Here is a 22,389-nt window from a genome sequence, read left to right as displayed (position 1 = left end):
AATATTTTAGAATTCGATTTGTTCAAGATCTGCCTGTCTGATTTTGAAGCTGAATACAGTACCGAGTTCCTAGCGACGACAGCTACAACAGGACGAAAGTTTTATTAAATTCTGATATCGTTGGAAATTATGATATTGGGGGAAATTATGATTTGACTGATATATTGTGTCCTGGATGTACTGCTCAGTATATAATTGAAGTCAGATCGAAGAACATACTTTTTATGTAATTGTTATGATTTTCTGAAATGATATGACTGAGATTGTACAAATTTGAGATTATGATCTGTTATTGCTTGGAGTATGAGTTGTATCGATATCAATTATGTCTCGTGATATTATATCTGTGATATTGAAATTGACGGAATTATCGAGACTGTATTGTCATACCGTCGAAACATCAGTAAAGTGATATTGATCAGATTCAGTAGCGATTTCGATTATATCGTGATATCGTCGATATAGATTAGATTGTATCTTGATTCGATATTGATCAGATTATGTTTGATTTGAGTATTGATCAGAATAGATTTTGAATTGAGTTGCATATTGAGATTGTGCCTATGCGATATTGTATTTCAGATTGATATGGACAGATTTGACTTCGAGACTTCGACTTCGTCAGACCGCGAAGACAAAGGTATAAATTTATGTTGATGTGGGATTGCACAACTCGAGTCCGATTGACTTGAGTTTCCCAAAATCACATACTTTACTTTATTGCATCGATATTTGCAATTGTATGAGATTGATACCTTTGATTTATTGATTTATGTATTGAGTCATTAAGCGGATACGCCTAATTGTGAATGAGTAATCTTGTGACAGTAGTGCCGGATAGTGATGGAATCGTCACCGGCACATTGCACATTGTCACAGGATAGGATATTGGTGAAAATGCCAAAGTCTGTGACGGTTAGGTCAAGACACCGGACGTTTGGCTATATCGGAGTTGATAAAATTGGAGTTTCTTCTATTACTGATGTTCGATATGGAAAGAGCCAAAGTCCGTGAATAAGAATATACTACCACCCCGATCGGGAGTGTAGGTGGGTGTATGTTCTTATTCCGAACGGGATCCCTAAATTAGGACTGAGTCGAGTCTGAGTCTGAGAATCACGGAGAGTGATTCATTGCTTGATATGGAATTATGTTCCTGATGATGGTATATGGTTAGAATATAATTTATTCTTGATATTGATTCATGTATAGGATTATAATACATGTGATGAATATTTGATTCATGTTCTGATTTTGATACATGTTATGAATGTTTAATTCATGCTTTTATATTGTTTATATGAAAGGCATGTGATGAATAATTCTCACCGGAGTTATCCGGCTGTTGCTTGTTTGTATGTGTGCATGACAACAGGTGAGACAGGATCAGGGTCAAGACAAGAAGAGAGAGAGATCATGATTAGAGTGGAGACTACGGACTTGGATTAAGGATAGGGTGGAACACTTGATAATTAGTTGTTAAACCTTAGTTTTTATTGAAGGTAGATTGTACAGGACTTGTACTTTATTTATACGAATTTGTATATTAGTTAGATTCCATTACGTTCCGCAATTAAAGAAATTTTTTTTATGACCCAAATTACTTGAATTAATAAATTGATCCTAATGATGATTAAGAATTGAATTAGCGTCCGGGTCCCCACAATAACAATAACACTTAAAAGAAAAGGTGTTGATTAAAAGATAACCCAGAATTTTTGGGATATAATTGTTAATTTATCTTGTTCATGCCGTATAGCTTTATGATTGAGTAATTCAGTTAATAAACTTCAATTTATATTTGAATTCAATTATTTATATTTATTGAATTGTGAGAGAAAGGAAACCCTTCAATAGAAAATATTATTCGAAGCAGAAGCCAGGTTATTTCAGCAAGTTATGAGTGTTGTGCCTCTATCTTACAAACTTTGTTGTTCTTCATGGAAATAAATTTGATTTTGACAGATTGAAAGAAAGTTGGGATGTCACATCTATTTCTAGACTTAATTTAAGACAGCCATTTCTTCTTCCAAAACTAGATCTCCCAATGAGAAATTATATGATAGATAGGCTCAAACTAATTCGTGGCACTCAGTTAAAACTCTGTTCTTAACGTTCTTAAGTAAACCAAGGGTATCATCATTGGTTTTTTTCTTCGTGGAGTCTCTCATGGTCTGCAATTAATCTTACCTTGAAATGACCAAAGAAATTTAAACCATAAGAGGATATCGTCTTCAAAATAGAACCAACAAATTTTGAATTTAACTTTGAGATTAAATCTCCAGAAACATGAATAAAACAAGTCTAGTAAAAAAATTCAATCAGATCATATAAACAGTCAGTCCAGTTCACATGGTTGCACAAGGACTCCCGAACTTACTGCCTTTGGAAATGGTTAAGAAGGATAGTGCAATAAATAAGTGATGAAATCGTAACACCACTACATGTAAATTGAGAGGATCGTGGTTTATAGAAACTGAAAGGACACATGGATGTGCTTAATTTAGTTATTGATTGAGGATGAACCTATGACTTACTCGTCTTCAAAAGGAATGTCAATAGACTCCATGGAAAGGTTCTTCTTTCCCTGAACCCAAATTCATGAAGTTAGTTTTGCTAAACTTTCCCAAATCATAAAATGCAGCAATGACATGTGAATTTTAAAATTAACAAGGGCAGGATCAATGAACAAAAATTTGAATGGCCGGTGATACAAAAACTAGATAATTTTGGGTGTGGCTGATAAAGTTCGCTGTACGTATCCAGAATTAGTTTCATCATATATGCGGACCAAAGAAGCACTGGTTTACTCACAGGCGTGCGTCCCCAAACAGCAGGTCGTCGTACGCTCCGAACTGGTTCATGTGATGGTTTAGAAGAGTCTTGGAACATTGATGATTCACTAGGATAAGCACCTAATATTTCATTGGAGTCGTTGAATTGCATTTTGGCATCATCATCACACTCGTTTTGAACTTCATCAATTTTCTCTTTGCAACCATGTTGAAACAATTCATTCTGAGAAGAACTTGATGCATATTTTGGACTGGATTTAAGAACATCATGTACTTGATGAGACTCGGACCCTGAGCTGTGACCTCCAGAGATCTGCATCTTCAGATATTTGTCATTAGATTTGTTGAATCTAACTGATAGAGCATAAGAAAAGATACCGAGAAAAAAATAACAAAGTAACACAGAAAGAAACTGTAGCACCAAGAAACATTTCAAATTGATACTGGAATTAAGCCTAACAAAGGAAGAGCTTGCAATGATGAAAACTAGGATATTGAAAAAATGACAAATACATTTAATAAAAACAACATGAACAAAATTAACTTATATCTTTGCAATTGAGACTGTCAGGTAAAACCTGAAATACCACAAGGCCATTACATTTATGAGATCTCGATCATGTTCACCAAGGAAGAGAACTTTACAAATAACTGGACACAAAATGATAATGGAAGATGTCAACGTAAAGCAACAAAAGAGACATAGAAAAGAAGTTCCACTATTTTGCGCAGCTAAATTCATCACCTCAGAGAGGCCGGAGGCAGATTTAATGCTGGCTTAAATGGTTGAATTTGTGGCTATCTATTAGACGTGGTTACTTATTAATAAAAGGTGGAGATGGATGTTAACTAAGTATTACCTTTTTGTGATATTCATTTTCAGAGGTGTCACTACTAGTATCACTTAATTCATTCTCAAAATCTTTGTCCGAATCTGCACGGGAGTCTTCAGTTGCATCATCATCCCCATCATCGTCAAAGCTATCTTCATCATCATCTGTAATTTCCTCGCTCTCACTACCACTCTCTTCAGAATCAGTATAGGGTTCAGGGGTTACAGAACATTCCTGCAAAAGTTCTGTGTTAATAACACGTAATAACTTACAAACACAAAAGGATTCTATAAAAAGATAGTTCACTACTTCATTCCATACGCATAATTTAATTGTAAAAGACTGGTCAGTTTTAAACCTTCTATTGATGGAGAGTACTGCCACAGGCTGTTGTAGGGATTTTGGTGCAGAATATGTGTCAAAACTTGGCTCCAGAGGGGCATATAATATAGATTTAAACAATCTCAAATCCAGGTAGTTTTGCAATAACTGTTTACTCCATCTCAGGCTTTTTTCTCCATAGAATATTGTACGGCAAACAATCACTTTTGACCAATATTTATTGTGTAAAAATTTTAAGTATATGAAAATGGGCAAGTGATGTTTTAAAACAACTGAAATAACTGAAGTGTAGTTTAAAGATCTCATGAAACTAAACAGTAAACAGTCGTTTGGTTCGATGGTTTCAACGGTGGCAGCTGTGGAATTCCAAAGGTGAGAAAATTATTACCAGACCCAATTCAATCTCTCAGGCTAACACCACTTCAATTTCGACCAAACTATATGAGATGAATGTCGGATGCAAATTATCTGAACTTTCTGCCATGTCTACGGATTGAAAAATGACTCAAATGTTATGGAATGACTAGATGTTTGGATAACTGATCAGCTAAAGAGACTCTATAATGTTTGACTTTGGCACCAACGGACAACAAGTAGATAGTTATATTATGGTCAAACTTTGTACTTTAAGGGCCTTGAAGTAACTTGTTACTTTAAGAATTGTTGCGTCATGTGGATACCATTCATAGTGAGACTAATACTATGAATTTCTGGTGTCACCTGGACTTGAACTTCTGCTATCCTTTTTAAAACACAAACGCTAAGCAAAATTCAATGTGATAACAAAAATGAACAAGCACAAATAGACTCACGCAAAATTTAATGAAAAATTTCACAGAGAGTGGCAGCATCAATATTTCCACATTTAATATGCCTGAGGCAAACACAGCACAAGGACGACATAACAAGGCAAATAACCATAGCATACCCCAAATATATTATCGTATTCCTCGAGTAATGTAATAACAATGGTCTGTGCATGATTAGCTGCAGCAGCTGCTTGCAAAAGTTGGACAGAACCATCACCGCCCACATCAAAATCATTTTCTAGCTCACAATCACCAGCAAGAAGGGGACGAAGAAGTAAGGGAGCCATGCAAGCTGCTACAGCTGATGTGCTCATTCTGTTCACAGCCTTGTTAGAAGCCACCTTTTGCATCATCATAAGAATTCTGACACAGAAGTGACAAAGCAGTGTGAAATGCAGAATATTTATGAAATATTGACGAGATAGTAAGCGATATTTCATGTTATTTCTCAACAAGTATTCAGTATTTTCTATTCAACTGAAAAGGTGAATATAATAATCCAACAATATGGCTTAGAAGAAAGCACATCTAGCACTAAATACAACCATTACCAAAAATCAATAATCATCATAAAAAACATAACAAATTGAAAGAAGCAGAAGCTACACTAGAATTAAATAAAAAGGAAGCAACATTTAGAACTGAATAAAAAATACGATACGTCAAACATGCATAAACCAGTATTATTACAAATCAGAAAATTAAAATAGACATAATTGTCTTCAGGTCATTTTGGATTACCTTTGTAACAAGCGACGATTGGGCTCCGGAAATGTTTCACATATTGCTGAACGCACAACATTTACTCTCATCCCTCGCTCAGTTCCTAGTCATCATAATAACGTGGAAGAATTAGTATTAATGTATCTATGCTGTGGTACTTTCCACATGCAACAACATTCAAAATTCCTGTTTCTTTAATAAAAAAAATACTCTCAGAATTCCGATTTGAATGTACATTTGGAATTTGAGACCAAAAATAACTGAAAATTGATGAACTAAAATAATTTTGTCCTTAACTATTGAAATCACAATAAGGCTAATTATTGTTAGTTATAAACCAAGGAATATTGTGACTAATTCTAAAACCAAATAAATATTCCATAGATTTTCAAGGTCGAGAATTAGTCAAATGGTCCAACTAGACGACGATTTTTCTACTACGCAATTCACATAGGAAAACCATATAATAAACCATATTCAGTAATTTGTTTCACGGGTGCATTGTATGATTATATCTGTTGACGCAGTCTAGAGAAATCTTAGGCTAATTGTTAGAATAATTGCAATAGTTTAGGTCTAGAGAAATCTTAGGCTAGAATAATTGCAATAGTTTAGGTCTAGAGAAATCTTAGGCTAATTGTTAGAGTGATTGCAATATTTTAGGATGTGATTAATTAGTTTTATTCTTTCCTTTTTTATCTCTTGTAACCTACAATATAAATAGATAAGTCTGTATCTTAATTTTTTTTTATGAATGAATCAAAAATTATCATCTCCTGTTCTAGTGCTTTTATGGTATCAGAGCAATAAAAGCCTTTTTTGAATATTTTTTCATCTATGGAAAAATCAGAGATGCAACCTGTTCTCAGTGCCTCTGATAACTCCCTTCCATTCCAAATTACCAGCTTTAAACTCAGTGGCCGGAACTACTTACAGTGGTCTCGTTCCGTCCAACTCATTATCCGCGGGAAAGGACGATTTGGATACCTTGATGGTTCCATTTCGACACCAAACCAATCTGATCCTTCGTTTGCAGCGTGGGATATTCAGAATTCCATGGTTATGGCCTGGCTTCTTCACTCTATGGACGACTCCATTGCAGAGATCTACCTCCATTACCCAACAGCAAAGGCTATTTGGGACGCTGTTGCCTTAGCCTACTCAGATCTTGAAGACTCGAATCAGATGTTCGACCTCCGGACTCGCTCTCGTAATCTGCGACAAGACGATGGTACTGTAACTCAGTACTTCGTTTCGCTAACAAAACTGTGGCAAGAACTCGATCTCTTCACTCAACCTGAGTGGACCGATGCTGCCAACCGTGAGATCTACCAAAAATTGCTCGCCAAAGAAAGAACCTATGACTTCCTCACCGGCCTACATCCATCCCTGGATGATGCTCGTGGACGGATTCTGAGTATCAAGCCATTACCGAGCCTTGATACCATTTTCTCCGAAGTCCGTCGAGAAGAACAGAGGAAACGAATTATGCTCGGTGAAGCTACCATACCCGTTGCCACCAATCATGATGCCTCTGCCATGGCCGCTCGAGGATCCCGCAAACCGCAGCTGTGGTGTGAACATTGCAACCGACCTCATCATACTAAAGCCACATGTTGGAAGCTCCACGGCAAGCCAGCTGACTGGGTGCCACGCAGCCAGCGTAACGCCGAGTCCACCAAGCCAGCCGTACCGGTGAAAGTCGACAACAACACACCATCATCCGCTGCAACATTCTCTCAAGCACAACTCAATCAACTTGGCCAGTTCCTTTCCACCTCGACTTCACTGATGGCGCACGGTACTTCTTCCTCTGTTACCGACCCTGGTAACTCTGGTGAGTGTTGGATTATTGATTCAGGTGCATCCGAACACATGTCCGGAGTTCGCACCCTTTTCTCATCATATCAACCATGCCAAAGATCTAGATCAGTAACTTTGGCAGATGGTTCAATTTCTCCTGTTCTTGGTATTGGCACTGTTTCGTTGAGTCCCCGTATGATATTACAGAATGTCTTGTTTGTCCCTCAATTGACTTACAACTTGCTGTCGATCAGCAAACTCACCCTTGACTCCGATTGTATTGCCAATTTTTCACCTAAGTTGTGTATTTTTCAGGATCGGGCCTCGGGGAAGACGATTGGGCGTGCTGCTGAGGTGTCGGGTTTATATCACTTTCTACGAGCTGATTCTACTGTTCGGTGCTGCCAAGTGGTCCATGATTCTACACATCAATCTCGTCCCCAACAAATAATGTTACTTCATCAACGCCTTGGTCACCCAAGTTTTTCTTATTTAAAACATTTGTTTCCTTCGTTGTTTCACTCTTGTGATAGGTTTGTATGCGAAGTATGTCAGATAGCTAAACATACTCGCATACCTTTTCCCATTCATCTTTATCATGAATCTAGGCCATTCTCTCTCATACACAGTGATTTGTGGGGTCCGTCTCGAGTCGCTTCAATTTCTAATAAAAAATGGTTTATTACATTTATTGATGATCACTCTCGTGTCTGTTGGATTTTTCTCCTTCCTAACAAATCTGAAGTTTTGAAAATTTTTGAACAGTTCTACAATATGATCCTTACTCAATTTAACTCTAAAATACAAATCCTTCGGTCTGACAATGGCACCGAGTATTTCAATTCATCACTCAATGAATTTTCTTCAAAACATGGTATTATTCATCACAGTTCATGTGTTGATACCCCTCAACAAAATGGGGTTTCCGAAAGGAAAAATCGACACCTTTTAAAGGTCGCTCGCGCCCTTCTTTTCACAAACAATGTTCCAAAAATCTATTGGGGGGATGCTATTTTAACCGCATGTTACCTAATCAACAGACTTCCGTCTCGGGTGTTAAAATTCCAAACACCATTAAATACCCTCAGAAAATCATTCCCAAAGTCCAGAATATTCACTGATCTTCCTCTACGTACGTTTGGATGTTCGGCGTTTGTTCATATTCATGATAATTCTAGGTCTAAGTTGGATCCTCGTAGCCACAAATGTATGTTTGTTGGTTATTCTTCTACACAAAAGGGTTATCGATGTTATTCTCCATCCAAAAGAAAATATTTTATTTCACGGGATGTCACATTTCTTGAATCGCAATCGTTCTATCCCCCTACTCCGAATCCAATTCTCATCTCCCCTCATAATTATGCTCCCGATCCTACTTCCTCGCCTAGAACCAAAAATTTTTTTTGGGAATATTTATGGGAACCGAATCCAATACAAGAGTCACAAATCCCACCTCCATCCCAACTTAACACTCAAATCCCACAAAATCAGGAATCTCCCTCTTCCTTAGAGCCAGAATTATTTTTGGGATTTCCGTCCACCTTGGAGCCACATTTAATTCCAGAAAATCCGCAGCCTTCACCCAGTATACCACAAAATCCGCCTACTACTCCTGCTCCAAATCCAATTCCACCTTCAAGTCCACCCGCTGAAATTTCTGTAACACCAACTCATCCTCCTCGTGGAACCACTGACCGCTTTGCAGCAACTTACAGCAGACGCAAGCACAAGAATATCGAACCTGCACCTTCTGCATCGCCCCCGTCAAACCCAGCGCCCGATCCGGATACCACCGAATTGGCAAATTTGGATATCCCGATCGCCCACCGCAAAGGTACTCGGATATGTACTCAACATCCTATTTCACATTTTTTGGGGCATTCTAAGTTGTCGCAGCCGCTACAAGCCCTGGTCACTAACCTGTCACATTCCACCGTTCCCTCAACCATTGATGACGCCCTTCGCGATGACAAGTGGCGTACAGCAGTATTTGCCGAGATCAAAGCCCTCGAAAAAAATGGGACATGGGAGATTGTTCCGAAACCCGATGGCAAGAAACCGGTTGGTTGTAGATGGCTGTTCACCATCAAGTGCAATAGTGATGGGAGCGTTGACAGATATAAAGCGCGACTTGTGGCTAAGGGATACACGCAGACCTATGGTATCGACTACCTAGAGACATTTGCACCAGTAGCCAAAATCAACAGTATCCGAGTGTTGCTTTCTCTCGCAGCAAACTTGGATTGGCCACTTCACCAACTCGATGTCAAGAACGCGTTTCTCAACGGCGATCTCGTTGAGGAGGTGTACATGGATCTACCACCCGGTTTTCACAATCAGGGAAGTAACGACAAGGTTTGCCGGCTAAAGAAAGCTCTCTACGGTTTGAAACAGTCTCCGAAAGCTTGGTTCGACAGATTTTCCACCACTGTTCATCTTCTCGGGTACAAACAGGCTCATTGTGATCATACATTGTTCTATCATCGGGTCAAGGATAAGATTGCTATTCTTATTGTATATGTTGATGATATTATAATCACCGGGAATGACGTGGCTGAAATAGAGCGAATTAAGAAGAAATTGGCCACTTCTTTTGAAATGAAAGACCTCGGTCACTTGAGATACTTTCTCGGAATGGAGGTAGCTAGAAGCAAGGCTGGAATCTGTGTTTCACAGCGACAGTACGTCATTAACTTACTCAATGATACCGGATTGATGGGTTGTAGACCGGCCGATACCCCCATGGATCCTAACATCAAACTCGAGGCCAAACCAGATGATACACCTGTCGACAGGGGGAGATTTCAACGGTTAGTCGGCAGATTGATATACCTCTCGCACACCCGGCCGGATATTTCCTTCCCCGTGAGTTGCATTAGTCAATTTATGCACTCACCATACCAATGTCATCTTGATGCTGCAATCAGGATATTACGGTACTTAAAGGGCACTCCGGGCCGTGGTCTCATGTTCAGAAAGCAAGAAAAGAGGTGTGTTGAAGTCTTTGTTGATGCCGATTGGGCTGGATGCCCAAATGATCGACGCTCCACGTCTGGTTATTGCTCCTTTGTCTTTGGAAATCTGGTTACTTGGCGCAGCAAGAAGCAATCAGTTGTTGCACGAAGTAGCGCGGAGGCAGAACTTCGATCAGCGGCTCTTGGAATTTGTGAAGCTCTTTGGATCAAACTGTTATTGGAAGAACTGAGAATAGAGAAAAAGAGCCCTATGCTTATCCTATGCGACAACAAAGCTGCCATAGCTATTACTCACAACCCGGTTCACCATGATCGTACCAAACACGTTGAAATTGATCGGCATTTCATAAAGGAGAAGATTGATAAGGGGGATACTTGAAGTGTCCTATATTCCTACGTCGCAACAAACTGCTGATATCTTAACAAAGGCTTTGTTCAAGCCTATGTTCGAAAGACTGATTGACAAGCTTGGGATGTACAACATTTACCATCCAGCTTGAGGGGGAGTGTTGACGCAGTCTAGAGAAATCTTAGGCTAATTGTTAGAATAATTGCAATAGTTTAGGTCTAGAGAAATCTTAGGCTAGAATAATTGCAATAGTTTAGGTCTAGAGAAATCTTAGGCTAATTGTTAGAGTGATTGCAATATTTTAGGATGTGATTAATTAGTTTTATTCTTTCCTTTTTTATCTCTTGTAACCTACAATATAAATAGATAAGTCTGTATCTTAATTTTTTTTTATGAATGAATCAAAAATTATCATCTCCTGTTCTAGTGCTTTTAATATCCCAATGTTTCAAATTTAAAGATATCAAGCCTGAAATGGAACTTTGGAACAAAGCTGGATTTTAGGGAATATAGTGTTTGTTATATTTTGAAGTAGAGTATTATCTAATAATAGAGTTTTTTAAAAAAATATTTTTATCCATAGAATGCTCTCTTCATGAAACAAATGCTGCTTGTGAAAAGTCCGGAATTTCAAAACTCAAAGATATCTCAGTTTTGCCGGTATATTTCACTAGCAAATTGGAGAAATGAGTCTGCCATGCAATCATTGAATGGGAAAACATTTAATTAGAAAAATTAATCTTCCATAACAAGATATACACACATTTTCATTCAAAAAATATTCCTTGTCTATTCTAGTACTCAGATTCAACATACAAGGATAAAAAAGAGTACACCATAGCAAACTTACGGCATGCTTCAAGGAGGGCCTTGCAGCAAGATGCGGGAACTGGTGATGAAGGTAACTCTCGAATAACGTACTGGCAATAGACCATTAAAAGAAATTATTCACTAAAACATTATATAAAGATCTTTAAACAGGTCATGTGTTTAAGAAAATACCTTAACACAGTCAGCAATAACATGTGGATCCTCGTCCGAAGAAAACTCACATTTCCCTGAATTTTGTTTAAAGTTATATTACTGACTATTGAAAATAGATCCTTATGCAGCATATTTTAATCAAACAAATTGAATGTTTGTAAATCCAAATCTCATATAAGATATTGAATAAACACCCCAACATATCTTAGACTATTAAATATGTGAGATGTCTGGTACTTATTAATGTTGTGCCCCTTCATGTGTAGGTCATGCTCTTTTGATAAAGTCTAAACATATAGAAATCTCTTTTATGTATAGTAACTGTTGATGTTGCATAACTTACATTGTCACTCACATAATACACTTGGAAAGAAAATGTATGAACCATATTTTTGCAAATAGCATTTTACGGTACGAATTCATAGTATAGTTTATTAATTAATATTTAGGAGATTTGACTATTACAACTAAATATGACGTCTAGATAACTTAGTCAACAAACTAGGGAGGCTTTTACAACTTTCACGAAATTCAAAGTAGTAGCAAGGACTCACCAGGAGGATTTTGTTTGCATGAATTATCGACTACAAAACAATCAAAACTATGCAATAAAACAAACCTTTTTCAAACTCTCTTATTCGATGCTCCACATCGTCTACATCAGCAGCTTGCCTCAAGATGCCTTCTGTTTTAACGCCTGTCAAAAAACCATCAAAGATAAGGACCAAACAAACCAGAAAAGTCATAAAGTGGTGTCAAGTGTATAAGTTGTAGTGATAAATAAACACCACAAAAACAAACAAATAATTTAAGTTAGGGATGTAAAAAAGTTGAGAATAGACACCATGCTAAGCGAGGAAAGAGGATCAGACCTAATTCAATACAAGAAGAACCATAGATACACTATACAAAAAAGAGGAGTAAAGACATTCCATCAGCAGACAAATCCCAGAAAACTTTATCGTAGAATGCAAAAAAAAAAAGAAAAGAAAAAGAAAAGACACGATGTTAGTATATTCAAGGGAAATCACTTTTACATGTGCATCCTAATATCTATCTGGCACTACGAGTTTCATGCAAACTAGTGGGCAACAGACTCCTCGACAGATGAGAAAGTATAGTCTACCTTGGCTCACTCGAAAACAAAAGAAGATGGCAATTTTATTGCATCTTTCCAACACTATTGGGCCGGCTCTTATGATCATTCAATTGCTATTTTTTAATTTGTTAAAAGACAACAGCCGCAAAATACACCATAGTGAAGGACACATCCCTAGGAGATCTAAATAATAATTTATAATACAAAGTTGACAACTTAGTACTAATCTCAAATGTATATTAGGACCATCACATTGAGCTGACTAAGTCCATATTCCATGATTCAGCGGAGAACCAATAAAGTAGATTTAATTTGAACGATCTACAGAAAATACATCTGTTGTAATTCACAATCATATAGTGAATTTCTAGAGGAATGCTACAATCTATTCAAAAACGAATCTCACTCTTACTTTTTTCCCAATAGCATATACAATTTTTTCAAAACTTTGAACCTGTTTATTTGGTGGTATTCATGTGGAAACACTGGTCAAGAAGCATATCAAGAATAAGCATTTTTCCCATCTGAGCTCATCTGCGGAATAAAAAAAAAGTGAGAGGCTTACCATTTTCCTCGACAAATCTAAGAGCTTTTTCCAAAAAGGATGGAGTGCCATCTATATCTTCTAGAGCAAGTAAAATTGGTCGACCGATGACCAAGGATTTAACCCGTCTATCTTTAGCTACAAAAAAAGTAAGAGACAGAAAAAAATCACTTATTGTTGAATATGGTGCTTATTAATAGTTAGGATTCTCAAGCTCCTATTATTAGAATATTATCATGTTAAATTAGAAGTAGATTATGGTAGGGCTAATGTTAGACTTATAACTAAGTTGTATTCTTCATTCTAAATATCTATGTGAAAATAAGTTCTCTTCAATATATTCTATATGGTATCAGAGATCCGAAAAAACCCTAGCCATGATCATGTTCGGCAGTATGACATCTTCAAGTAAGAATCCGCCACCCACTGCGTCAACCATTCCTGACGTTCTGCTCATTTCCTCCATCATGTGTCATAAATTAACCGGGCACAACTATCTCCAACGGTCTCAGTCCATCAAGATGTTCATCTGCGGCAAGGGAAATGAGGATTATCTATCGGGTGCCTTGAAGTGTCCAGCCACTGATGACAAGACATTCAAGACCTGGAATGCCGAGAACAACACGATCACGTCCTGGCTCATTAATTCTATGAAACCCGAGATACGCGAGAATTTTTACTCTACAGTACGGCCAAGGATATATAGAAAGCCGTCCGCGAGATGTATTCATCTCAAGAGAATACATCTGAATTATTTCAATTTGAAGGATTGCTTCACATTCTGCATCAAGGTGAAGATAATGTCACCACCTACTTTAACGCACTCACTCGACTTTGGCAGATTACAAAAATTCCACCAGGAAACGAACAGTGGGTTGCAAGTGGATCCTTTACGGTTAAACATAAGGTAGATTGCAAAATTTTTTTTTTTTTTGATAAGAAACATATTATATTAAATGCTTGAAAAGTCTTAAGTACAAACAGCGGATAAGAATATCCGCTAAGCCGAATTAGTTTAGTCAAATGAAATAAAAAAAATCTACAACACCACCATCAAAAGAAAACAAAGTTCCAATCCCTGAATAAGTCTGAGACACTGAGGTGTTCATATTCCGGCTGTATCTTCGTCCAACTCGCAACCCTGAATTTAATTTTATCCCATACTTCGTCGACCGACTCCAACTTATCTTCAAATATTCGTGTATTCCTTTCCAACCAAATGGACCATAATATGCAATGAACGATGATAAACCAGAACCGCATATGCTTCCTCCCTTTCTGCAAGCTCGGTTCCACAATATACATATCCTTAGCTTTATCTGGTACGGCCCATACCAAATCCAAAGCTTTGAAAGCCTTTAGCCAAATCTGTGAAGAGAAATGGCAATGAACAAATAAATGATCCTGTCTTTCCTCATTCCTACAACACAAGCAACACCAATTAGGGCTTAATACACAAGCTGGCCATCTTCTTTGCACCACGTCACAAGTCTGCAACTTTTCCAACGCCACAATCCACGAAAATACTTGAACCTTCGTTGGGACATGTAATTTCCAGATATTGTAACAGTAAGTGAAAGGAATAGAACTAGGAGTATGAAAGAAAGAGTTGTAAAAATATTTAACAGAAAACTGCCCCGAAGAGTCCCCAACCAAATTCTATAATCCTCAACACCCCGCTCCAACCGAACATTCTGTAAAACCCCTAATAGATCGGTGAACTCACTCTCTTCTCTCTCATACAAATTCCTTCTAAACCGTACATCCCAAAGATGAAGAACATTTCCAGTGCTGTTGACTACATCAACAAAACTTAAGATTGGTTTGTTAGTTAAAGTTGAAATCTCAAATAAGGTATGAAAACGAAGAAAAAACGGAACCCCCCCCCCCCACCCACTCATCCTCCCAAAACCGAATAATATTACCCTCTTTAAGCACCCCCCTAACCAACTGATGAAAAGCCGGGAACGATCGAGAAATACCTTTCCACGGGCTTTTGAAGGTCGAATTCCCCGCCAACCCCAAATCCCATCCATTTTCTTGAGTACCATATATGCTGGTAATAACTTTCTTCCACAAATTCTCAGTCATATGGAATTGATTATAAGGAGACATTTGCGCATGTTACCATGCTTAACACCATTAGACTGTTACTCTCAATTGCGGCAAACCTCGATTGGCCTTTATTCCAACGGGATGTCAAGAACACTTTTCTTAACTGGTGATATTGAAAAAAAGTCTACACGGATATACCTCAAGGTTTTATGCATGAAGCAATGAAGAATAAAATGTACAGGCTTAGAAAATCTTTGTATGAGATAAAAATATCGTCTTGAGCATGATTTCACCGGTCTACAAATGTTCTGACTAACGACGGATATTTCCAGTGTCGGTTTGATCACAACTTGTTTGTTAAAAATTATGATGGAAAAGGTAATTTTCTCATTGTTTATGTGGATAAAATTGTACTTACCGGAAATCATGAGAGAAAAATGAATCAGATAAAATGAATATTTTCAAAAGAATTTGAAATAAAGAACCTTGGACTTCTTAAAAATTTGTCGTGCCCCTACTGACAAGGGAATATATCAACGCTTGGTGGGTAAACTCATATATCTTTCTCACACCCGACCTGATATTGGTTTGTCGTGGGTGTGATCAGTCAACACGTGAATAGTCAAACTGTGGAACACATCGAAACAATATATCACGTACTGAGATATATAAAAGAAACCCCTTGCAGGGTCTACTCTTTAGAAAAACAACTGTAAGAAATGTCAAAATTTACAGTTATGCAGATTAGATTGGTTGTCCAATTGACAGACGATCTACTTCGGGGTATTGCTATTTTATTTGGGGAAATCTCGTGACCTGAAAAGTAAAAGACAACAAGTTGTAGCTCGCAGTTGTGCAGAAGTGGAATATCGTATTTTGTCCAATGGAATTTCTGAAGGAGTGTGGATTAAAATACTGCTCAATGAATTGAGATTGGAAGACAATCATTCAATAGCATTGATGTGTGATAATAAGGTAGCCATACAAATAGCTAGACATCTAGTGCATCGTGATAGAACCATACTTGTTGAGATATACATACGGACACTTCATAAGTGAAAAAATTGAGAATAAAATAATGGATCTTCATTACGTTCCGTCTCACTTGCAGATTGCAGATATCTTGAATAAATCTCTTGATCGGCCTACCTTTGAAGAGTTGAAGTCCAAGCTGGGCATGACAAACATATACCACTCAGTTTGAGAGGGAGTGTTGAATATTCTGTTTATTAATAGCTAAGATTCTCAAATTTGTATTATTAAAACGTTATAAGTTAAATAGGATTAGATTACTTTCCATATGGTAGAGCTAATGTTAGGCTTATAGATTAGGTTGTATTCTTCATCCTAAATATCTATAAGAATAATAAGTTCTCTTCTGTATATTATCTACGTATTATTCTACTCTTATATCAGTTTCATTATAAGGAAAAAGCTAACAAAATATGAAACACTTAAAAAATCGAATGCTGAGTGCTACTACATATTCTCTTGTAACCACATCACATCCCCATACCGGATAAAAAATAAATGACGAGAAAATTCAAGTTAAGAGAGGTAAAAGGAAGTAATCCCTTCAGATTTGGAAAATTTTAAGCTTCTGAGGATAAAGAATCATTAGCTAAAAATACATAGAAATATGGAACTTTTCTTTAGTCTCCATCTGTCAAAAGAAATACACTGTAGGAACATGTTCCTAAGGATGCATCACATGTTGTAGCTGACTAAATAACAAAAAGTAGTAGTGAGTAGTTTTATTGTACTTGACCTAATGACTTAACTAGACATTTGTGATGATATAAATAAAAAAAAGCTATTTCACTATGTAGTCAAATTTTCAAAGCAGCAAAAAATCTTACATTGTTCTGAAGAAGCATCAGCTGCATTGAGCTGATCGTTCTTGAGTTTACCATTTGGCCCGGTAACAAGAGCCGCACTAGGTGCATTTTTAAGAGCTTCTTCAAGAGCAGCCTTCCACTCGTACAGATCTTCCAGTGTCTCTGCCTGTGTTACAAGAAATCGAGGAAATGGAAACAATAAGAAGCTTAGATGTACTTTGTTTTGCTTCTGGAGTTTCCGAAGGTGTTTTTTTTAGAATTTTTTTTTTTGAAATTATAATGGGTAGGGAAATGTAAGTTTGGTTTTGTTTGAAAACATATGTTTACTTTAGCGGTCAAATATCGTAAATTTTGTCCGAATGATTGATTTTAATGAAATTTTGAGTATTTTAAAATTTTAAATTCTATTTATTGTGCTATATAATATAAATAGGAAAATAAATTTAAAGAAATAAAACAAAAATAAGATCATAGTTTTGTTATTGTTTTAAAAATATGTTTTTTTTAAAAAAAAAAATTGTGTGATCATGACAGTCGCACTAGATATAATGAACATTAACATCACAAATCACCATGCAAAGAATAACCGTGTCGCAAGTAGGAGTATATGATGGAAAACCACAATGAAGATGGTTATTACAACACCTCAAAGTGTGTGACCGTGGCAGAATTCCAAGCAATAGCTATTATAACAAACACTAATATCCTTAAGTCACATCCCAAACATAACCATGTTGCAAATTGTAGTGTAAAATAACTCGAGCTGGCTTGATTCAAGCCGGATCAAGCTAAGGATGTTTAGGTCAATCTCAAAAATTGCAGTGCACGAGGCTTGCAAGCTCAACGTTAATGCTTAAATATTTTCAAATTTTAGTAATATAATAAAAATTAAAATTCTACGATATATCTATATGTAATTAATATTGATTGCCGTTAATGAGGTCAAGGTCACAACTAAACTCATGATTTAAGCTCACTAACATGTTCATGAACAAATTTTGAAGATATAATTTGAGATTAAGAGCCAGCTAATTAGCTGAACTCAAGTCTAATTTTCTGTAATCGAGCTTGTGAAATTTCACGGAGTCAATCATTACACCTCTTGTCACAAGTCATAATTTCGATTTTAAATGAGTGTAGAATTCCAGTGAAATACAAAGCATGGAGCTTTATGATAAAGCTCAACACAGAAGACAAACAGATGAGGACAACTAATTCCAAAACTTTGGTCACACAAAGAAATATAAACAGGATTGCACCTTGAGTGTGAACGCTCGTCCATCGCGTCCATCAGGGAAGAGTACCGTGAGCAATTTCTTATCCTCTTTGACAACGACACTGAGAGTGGGATCAAAAAGTCAACATCCAGTCTAACCATTAATATAGTAGGAAGACATAGATGATAAACAGCCAGACACACAAAACTCTAACATCTATGTATAAAGTGCCAACCTGCCTGAACTATTTAGATCAATCCCTCCAAGGGTTAAATTGACTTCACTCCCTTTCTGAGGGATCACATTCTGAAAAAAGTTAGAAAGAAAATTTAACATTTGCAATTTGAATAAAAATTGTAAACATGGCATTAAATGTGAATTAAATATAAGCCATAAAAATACACTCCGTCAACAAATCAGCTTCTATTATTGTGAGATTCAAACTTCTTCATGGAAAGTAGCGTATGAATTTCCTAAATATGATGATACATCAATAAAAGTATTCAGGCCATTACACAGTAAAACATTAATATTGATAAATGAAACAGCAAAATATCAGACCTCATAGTACAGCCACTACTTGCGTAGAGAAGCATCAGAATAAGTTCAATTTCACTCAAAACTTTCACAGAAATCTGGTTGAGCAGCTGTGTTAAAATATAAGAAATTCTGAACAAAAGTGGCAACTTACTGGATCACTTCTGAAGAAGACCAAGGACGTTTGAGTTAAAATAAACCACCTTTTCTTCCATGATGTCCATCCAATACCTATTAATGGCGCAAAAACATTAGGAAGAAACTGTTTGCTCTGACAAATGATGTATCGTTTTACACAAATCTGACACTAAACAATAATAGTACGGTGATTAGTATAACATTTCACAAGAATAATTTTTAGTTTAAAGATCTCATGTCCTCCGGAAAGAAGTGTGTATTATTTTTTCTTGTCTGGCTTTTTTTAAATGTCAATCTGCAAAAGCAAATTTCGAGGGTGCAATGAAGGGGCCACTAACTGTTGATGTATGGAAAATAGGAACTTATATTTGTGTATGGAACAAAATTGAATACCAAATTAGTCTGTCAGATGAATGGGACGCCAAGCAATTAGGCTTATGTTATTAAAAAGAACTTGCTATGGATAGAAAAAAAATGCACTGTTATCTACATAGTTGTAATGAATGTACATTTAGGCCATGATTGGTTCGAAGGATGAGGAATGATTATTAAATGAATGATAAAAAAAATTAAAGATTGGGAAATGTATATATGGTGATAAAATAGTATTATGTTCCACACGATTTTTTTGGATGAGATAAATTAAGGATTGTTCTATATTATGCCTAAAATAACCTTGGAATGCCCTAAATTTTTGTGGATGGAAAAGGGTATTCGTGGAATATATCATCATGACAAAATGGATAAAATTTAAATGTGAATTGTTAATACCAAGTGGGTAGGTGAGTTTATTTTCCAACTTTTAATACCACATAATCATGGACTTGTTTAACAAAACGAGTTTGATAAAAACCAACCAAACAATGGCTACAACACTAAATCATCCCACAATCCACCACAGACAATTAGTTTATTAACAAGCCAATAAAATGTCAGCAACTATCAGATGTCAAAATAGCAATGTTCTAGGATGCCATGGTTGATGAAAATAAACACCTGGCATACATTATGACTATTTGATCGGTACCAACTACTTGACTGGACTTTAAGCATGGAATGGACAGAGAAAACTTATTCACGAAACATAGGGCAAAAATAAACAAAACAAACATCAGATTACATAGAAAAACTCATTTGCCACCATGCTGATGAATAAATTTATCAAACATATCAGAAGGCTTGACATTTGACAAGTGCAGGTTGATGTACCTACAACATAGTGCTTTGAGCAACTCTAAATGAGCTCATTCTGTATTGTAATCAAGTTTTATTTAGTGAATTTTTTTATGGGGCATTATATGGATAAAACAACAAATTGTTAATACCGGTGAACGGTATAAGTAACACATAAAAATAAGCCACGATAAACAAATCATAAATATAAAAAAGAATTACAGGAAACACGTGAAAATCACAGTTTCATTCAAGCTTCTAGACGCACAAACATACTGCATACTGTATGTTATCATGGATTAAACCCCGTGTACCCAAATTCACCATCAAAAAGCCCAATTTATGACATGGATTCAGCAAATCACATTTCAAGTCCCTTAAAAGATAGGAAGTAAAGAAGCATGTTATATATTGCCATCAGTTTTCCAGAAAAGGAAAAAGGACCAAATCAAGTAGCAAACAGACCTTTTGAGGACAAAAATAGCGGGCCACTCTTATAGACCTGCAGCATGATATGAATTTAAAGCTTGGATCAGCTGTCTATTACAATAATGGTGTCAACGTAAATTTAAAAATCTTATAAATAAAAATTAGGTCATACAAAAAGTATGATAATTAGGGAACATTGGAAGCAATGCCTAAGAGAATTCAATAAAGCCTGTTGTCTTGACTCTTTGATACGAGACACATCTGTAAGGCACCGTAAAATCAAAAAGTAAAATCTTCTCTCGTCCCCAGAAAACTCTTTCTAAATTACATGGTTAACCCTGAGGGCCTCTCAATTCTGGTACGTATGGCAACTAACGTAGCCTATAAATTTGTCCATACAATCTAAATCAGTTCTCATGCAATTTAATTACCATATTTACCACCTAAAAATTTCCAGATATGTTACTTTTTCATTATAACTCATGTTTCTATCAAAATTGAATCTAGCGTGTCCATACACAATTCAAATGCTTGGATGTTTTCCACTTATCTTTGCAAGTTTACCATTTCAAACTACCATAAGAAGTTGAAATATCTTGAAACCCGTGGCCCCACACATTCCACGCAAAATCACACCAGGCAATAAAATTGCGTGGTACCCTCTTTGATGTACCATAAAATCCCACTTCTAAAATCTGTGGACAAGCATCGGAACCCACAATTTTTTTATACCGTACTTTATAAACAAATGTACCTTATTGCCACCGTGAAAAGCGGGGCTCGGATGTGCAGGTGGTGGAGATGGCTCGTTATTGCCACCTTCCCCCTGAAACAGAGCGCAAGGTTCCCATATTACAAAACGCAAATTACGATAGTTATAATAAATTGGAGTGATCATGCAATGATATATCATCGAGTACCTACCTGAGATGAATCTGCAATTACGTTTGTCATTTCCTGATCACGAAAGAATCACATTACAAAAGTAGCAGTGTCCCATTGGAAGGACCCTGCCAAAATGTATCATCGAAACATTTATCAGATCCAAACCCAAGAACAACGAACTCAAATCCGTCTAGTATCAAACAAAACAAGGGGAAAAAAAGATGTACCTTTCTTGCATACAACATTATCAAATCAATATTTTACGAAATGGGCAGCATGAAAATCAAGAATGCTGGAGAATAATTCAAGATCACGTGTGTTGGGAGGAGAGAGAGAGAGAGAGCATTGGACATGTAAAATTGACGCATATTTTTGGATGGAGTTTGTTTGTAGAGAAGGGACCGAAGAAGATACAACGGAAAGCCGAGGGTCAAGCATGGGGATAGTGAATCTTTCCTTGTGCTTATATTGCATTTGTTACACGTTTGAATCTTCATCGCGTGCCATTTATGTCAATGTAATAATTGCTGCAATCTCAATCGATATATCGCAAGAATTTTTATTTATTTGAAGTAATTTTTTTCAACATATTATAAAAATAATAAAAATTCAAAGTTAATATAATTTAAAATTTGATTTTTGAATAAAAAATATTTATTAAAAAATGTTTACAAACTTGATTTTTAATAACATGACAATAATGTCTTTAAATTATATAACATTTATCGTGAAAATAAAGAATATTGAGCGAATCTTGTTTTATTTAATAAAATAAAAAATATTGATATCCAAAAAGATAATTTTGCTCATATAAAAATTTAACTTTTAAAACTCGATTCAAGTATAAAAACTCGACTCAAA

The 22,389-nt window shown here is 36.3% G+C and overlaps 1 protein-coding gene across 4 annotated transcripts in view; it reads right to left on the bottom strand.

Annotated features, from left to right (window-relative positions):
* The window catches only part of LOC142551471 (rho GTPase-activating protein REN1-like), a 30,863-nt gene extending 8,851 nt beyond the window's left edge, over window positions 1-22,012 (bottom strand). Inside the window, exons 1-17 of one of the 4 annotated variants that reach the window (XM_075660730.1) lie at window positions 21,756-22,012; window positions 21,568-21,653; window positions 21,398-21,469; window positions 20,680-20,716; window positions 19,058-19,134; window positions 18,602-18,672; window positions 18,409-18,487; window positions 17,171-17,315; window positions 13,278-13,394; window positions 12,233-12,310; window positions 11,632-11,687; window positions 11,480-11,549; window positions 5,521-5,605; window positions 4,899-5,142; window positions 3,656-3,862; window positions 2,815-3,114; window positions 2,538-2,587 (exon numbers count right to left, since the gene is read on the bottom strand). In XM_075660730.1, coding sequence (XP_075516845.1) covers window positions 2,538-2,587; window positions 2,815-3,114; window positions 3,656-3,862; window positions 4,899-5,142; window positions 5,521-5,605; window positions 11,480-11,549; window positions 11,632-11,687; window positions 12,233-12,310; window positions 13,278-13,394; window positions 17,171-17,315; window positions 18,409-18,487; window positions 18,602-18,672; window positions 19,058-19,134; window positions 20,680-20,716; window positions 21,398-21,469; window positions 21,568-21,597 — 1,718 coding nt within the window. In that variant the 5' untranslated portion in view covers window positions 21,598-21,653; window positions 21,756-22,012. The remainder of the gene's footprint in view (window positions 1-2,537; window positions 2,588-2,814; window positions 3,115-3,655; window positions 3,863-4,898; window positions 5,143-5,520; window positions 5,606-11,479; window positions 11,550-11,631; window positions 11,688-12,232; window positions 12,311-13,277; window positions 13,395-17,170; window positions 17,316-18,408; window positions 18,488-18,601; window positions 18,673-19,057; window positions 19,135-20,679; window positions 20,717-21,397; window positions 21,470-21,567; window positions 21,654-21,755) is intronic. The other 3 variants (XM_075660728.1, XM_075660729.1, XM_075660731.1) reach the window with 3 other exon arrangements.
* Between the last annotated feature and the right edge of the window lie 377 nt (window positions 22,013-22,389).

The sequence above is a fragment of the Primulina tabacum genome, chromosome 7 (assembly GCF_025594145.1).
Source record: "Primulina tabacum isolate GXHZ01 chromosome 7, ASM2559414v2, whole genome shotgun sequence".
Classification (NCBI taxonomy): domain Eukaryota; kingdom Viridiplantae; phylum Streptophyta; class Magnoliopsida; order Lamiales; family Gesneriaceae; genus Primulina; species Primulina tabacum.
Note: the sequence above shows the minus strand (reverse complement) of the source record. Positions and strands in the feature narration are given on the sequence as shown.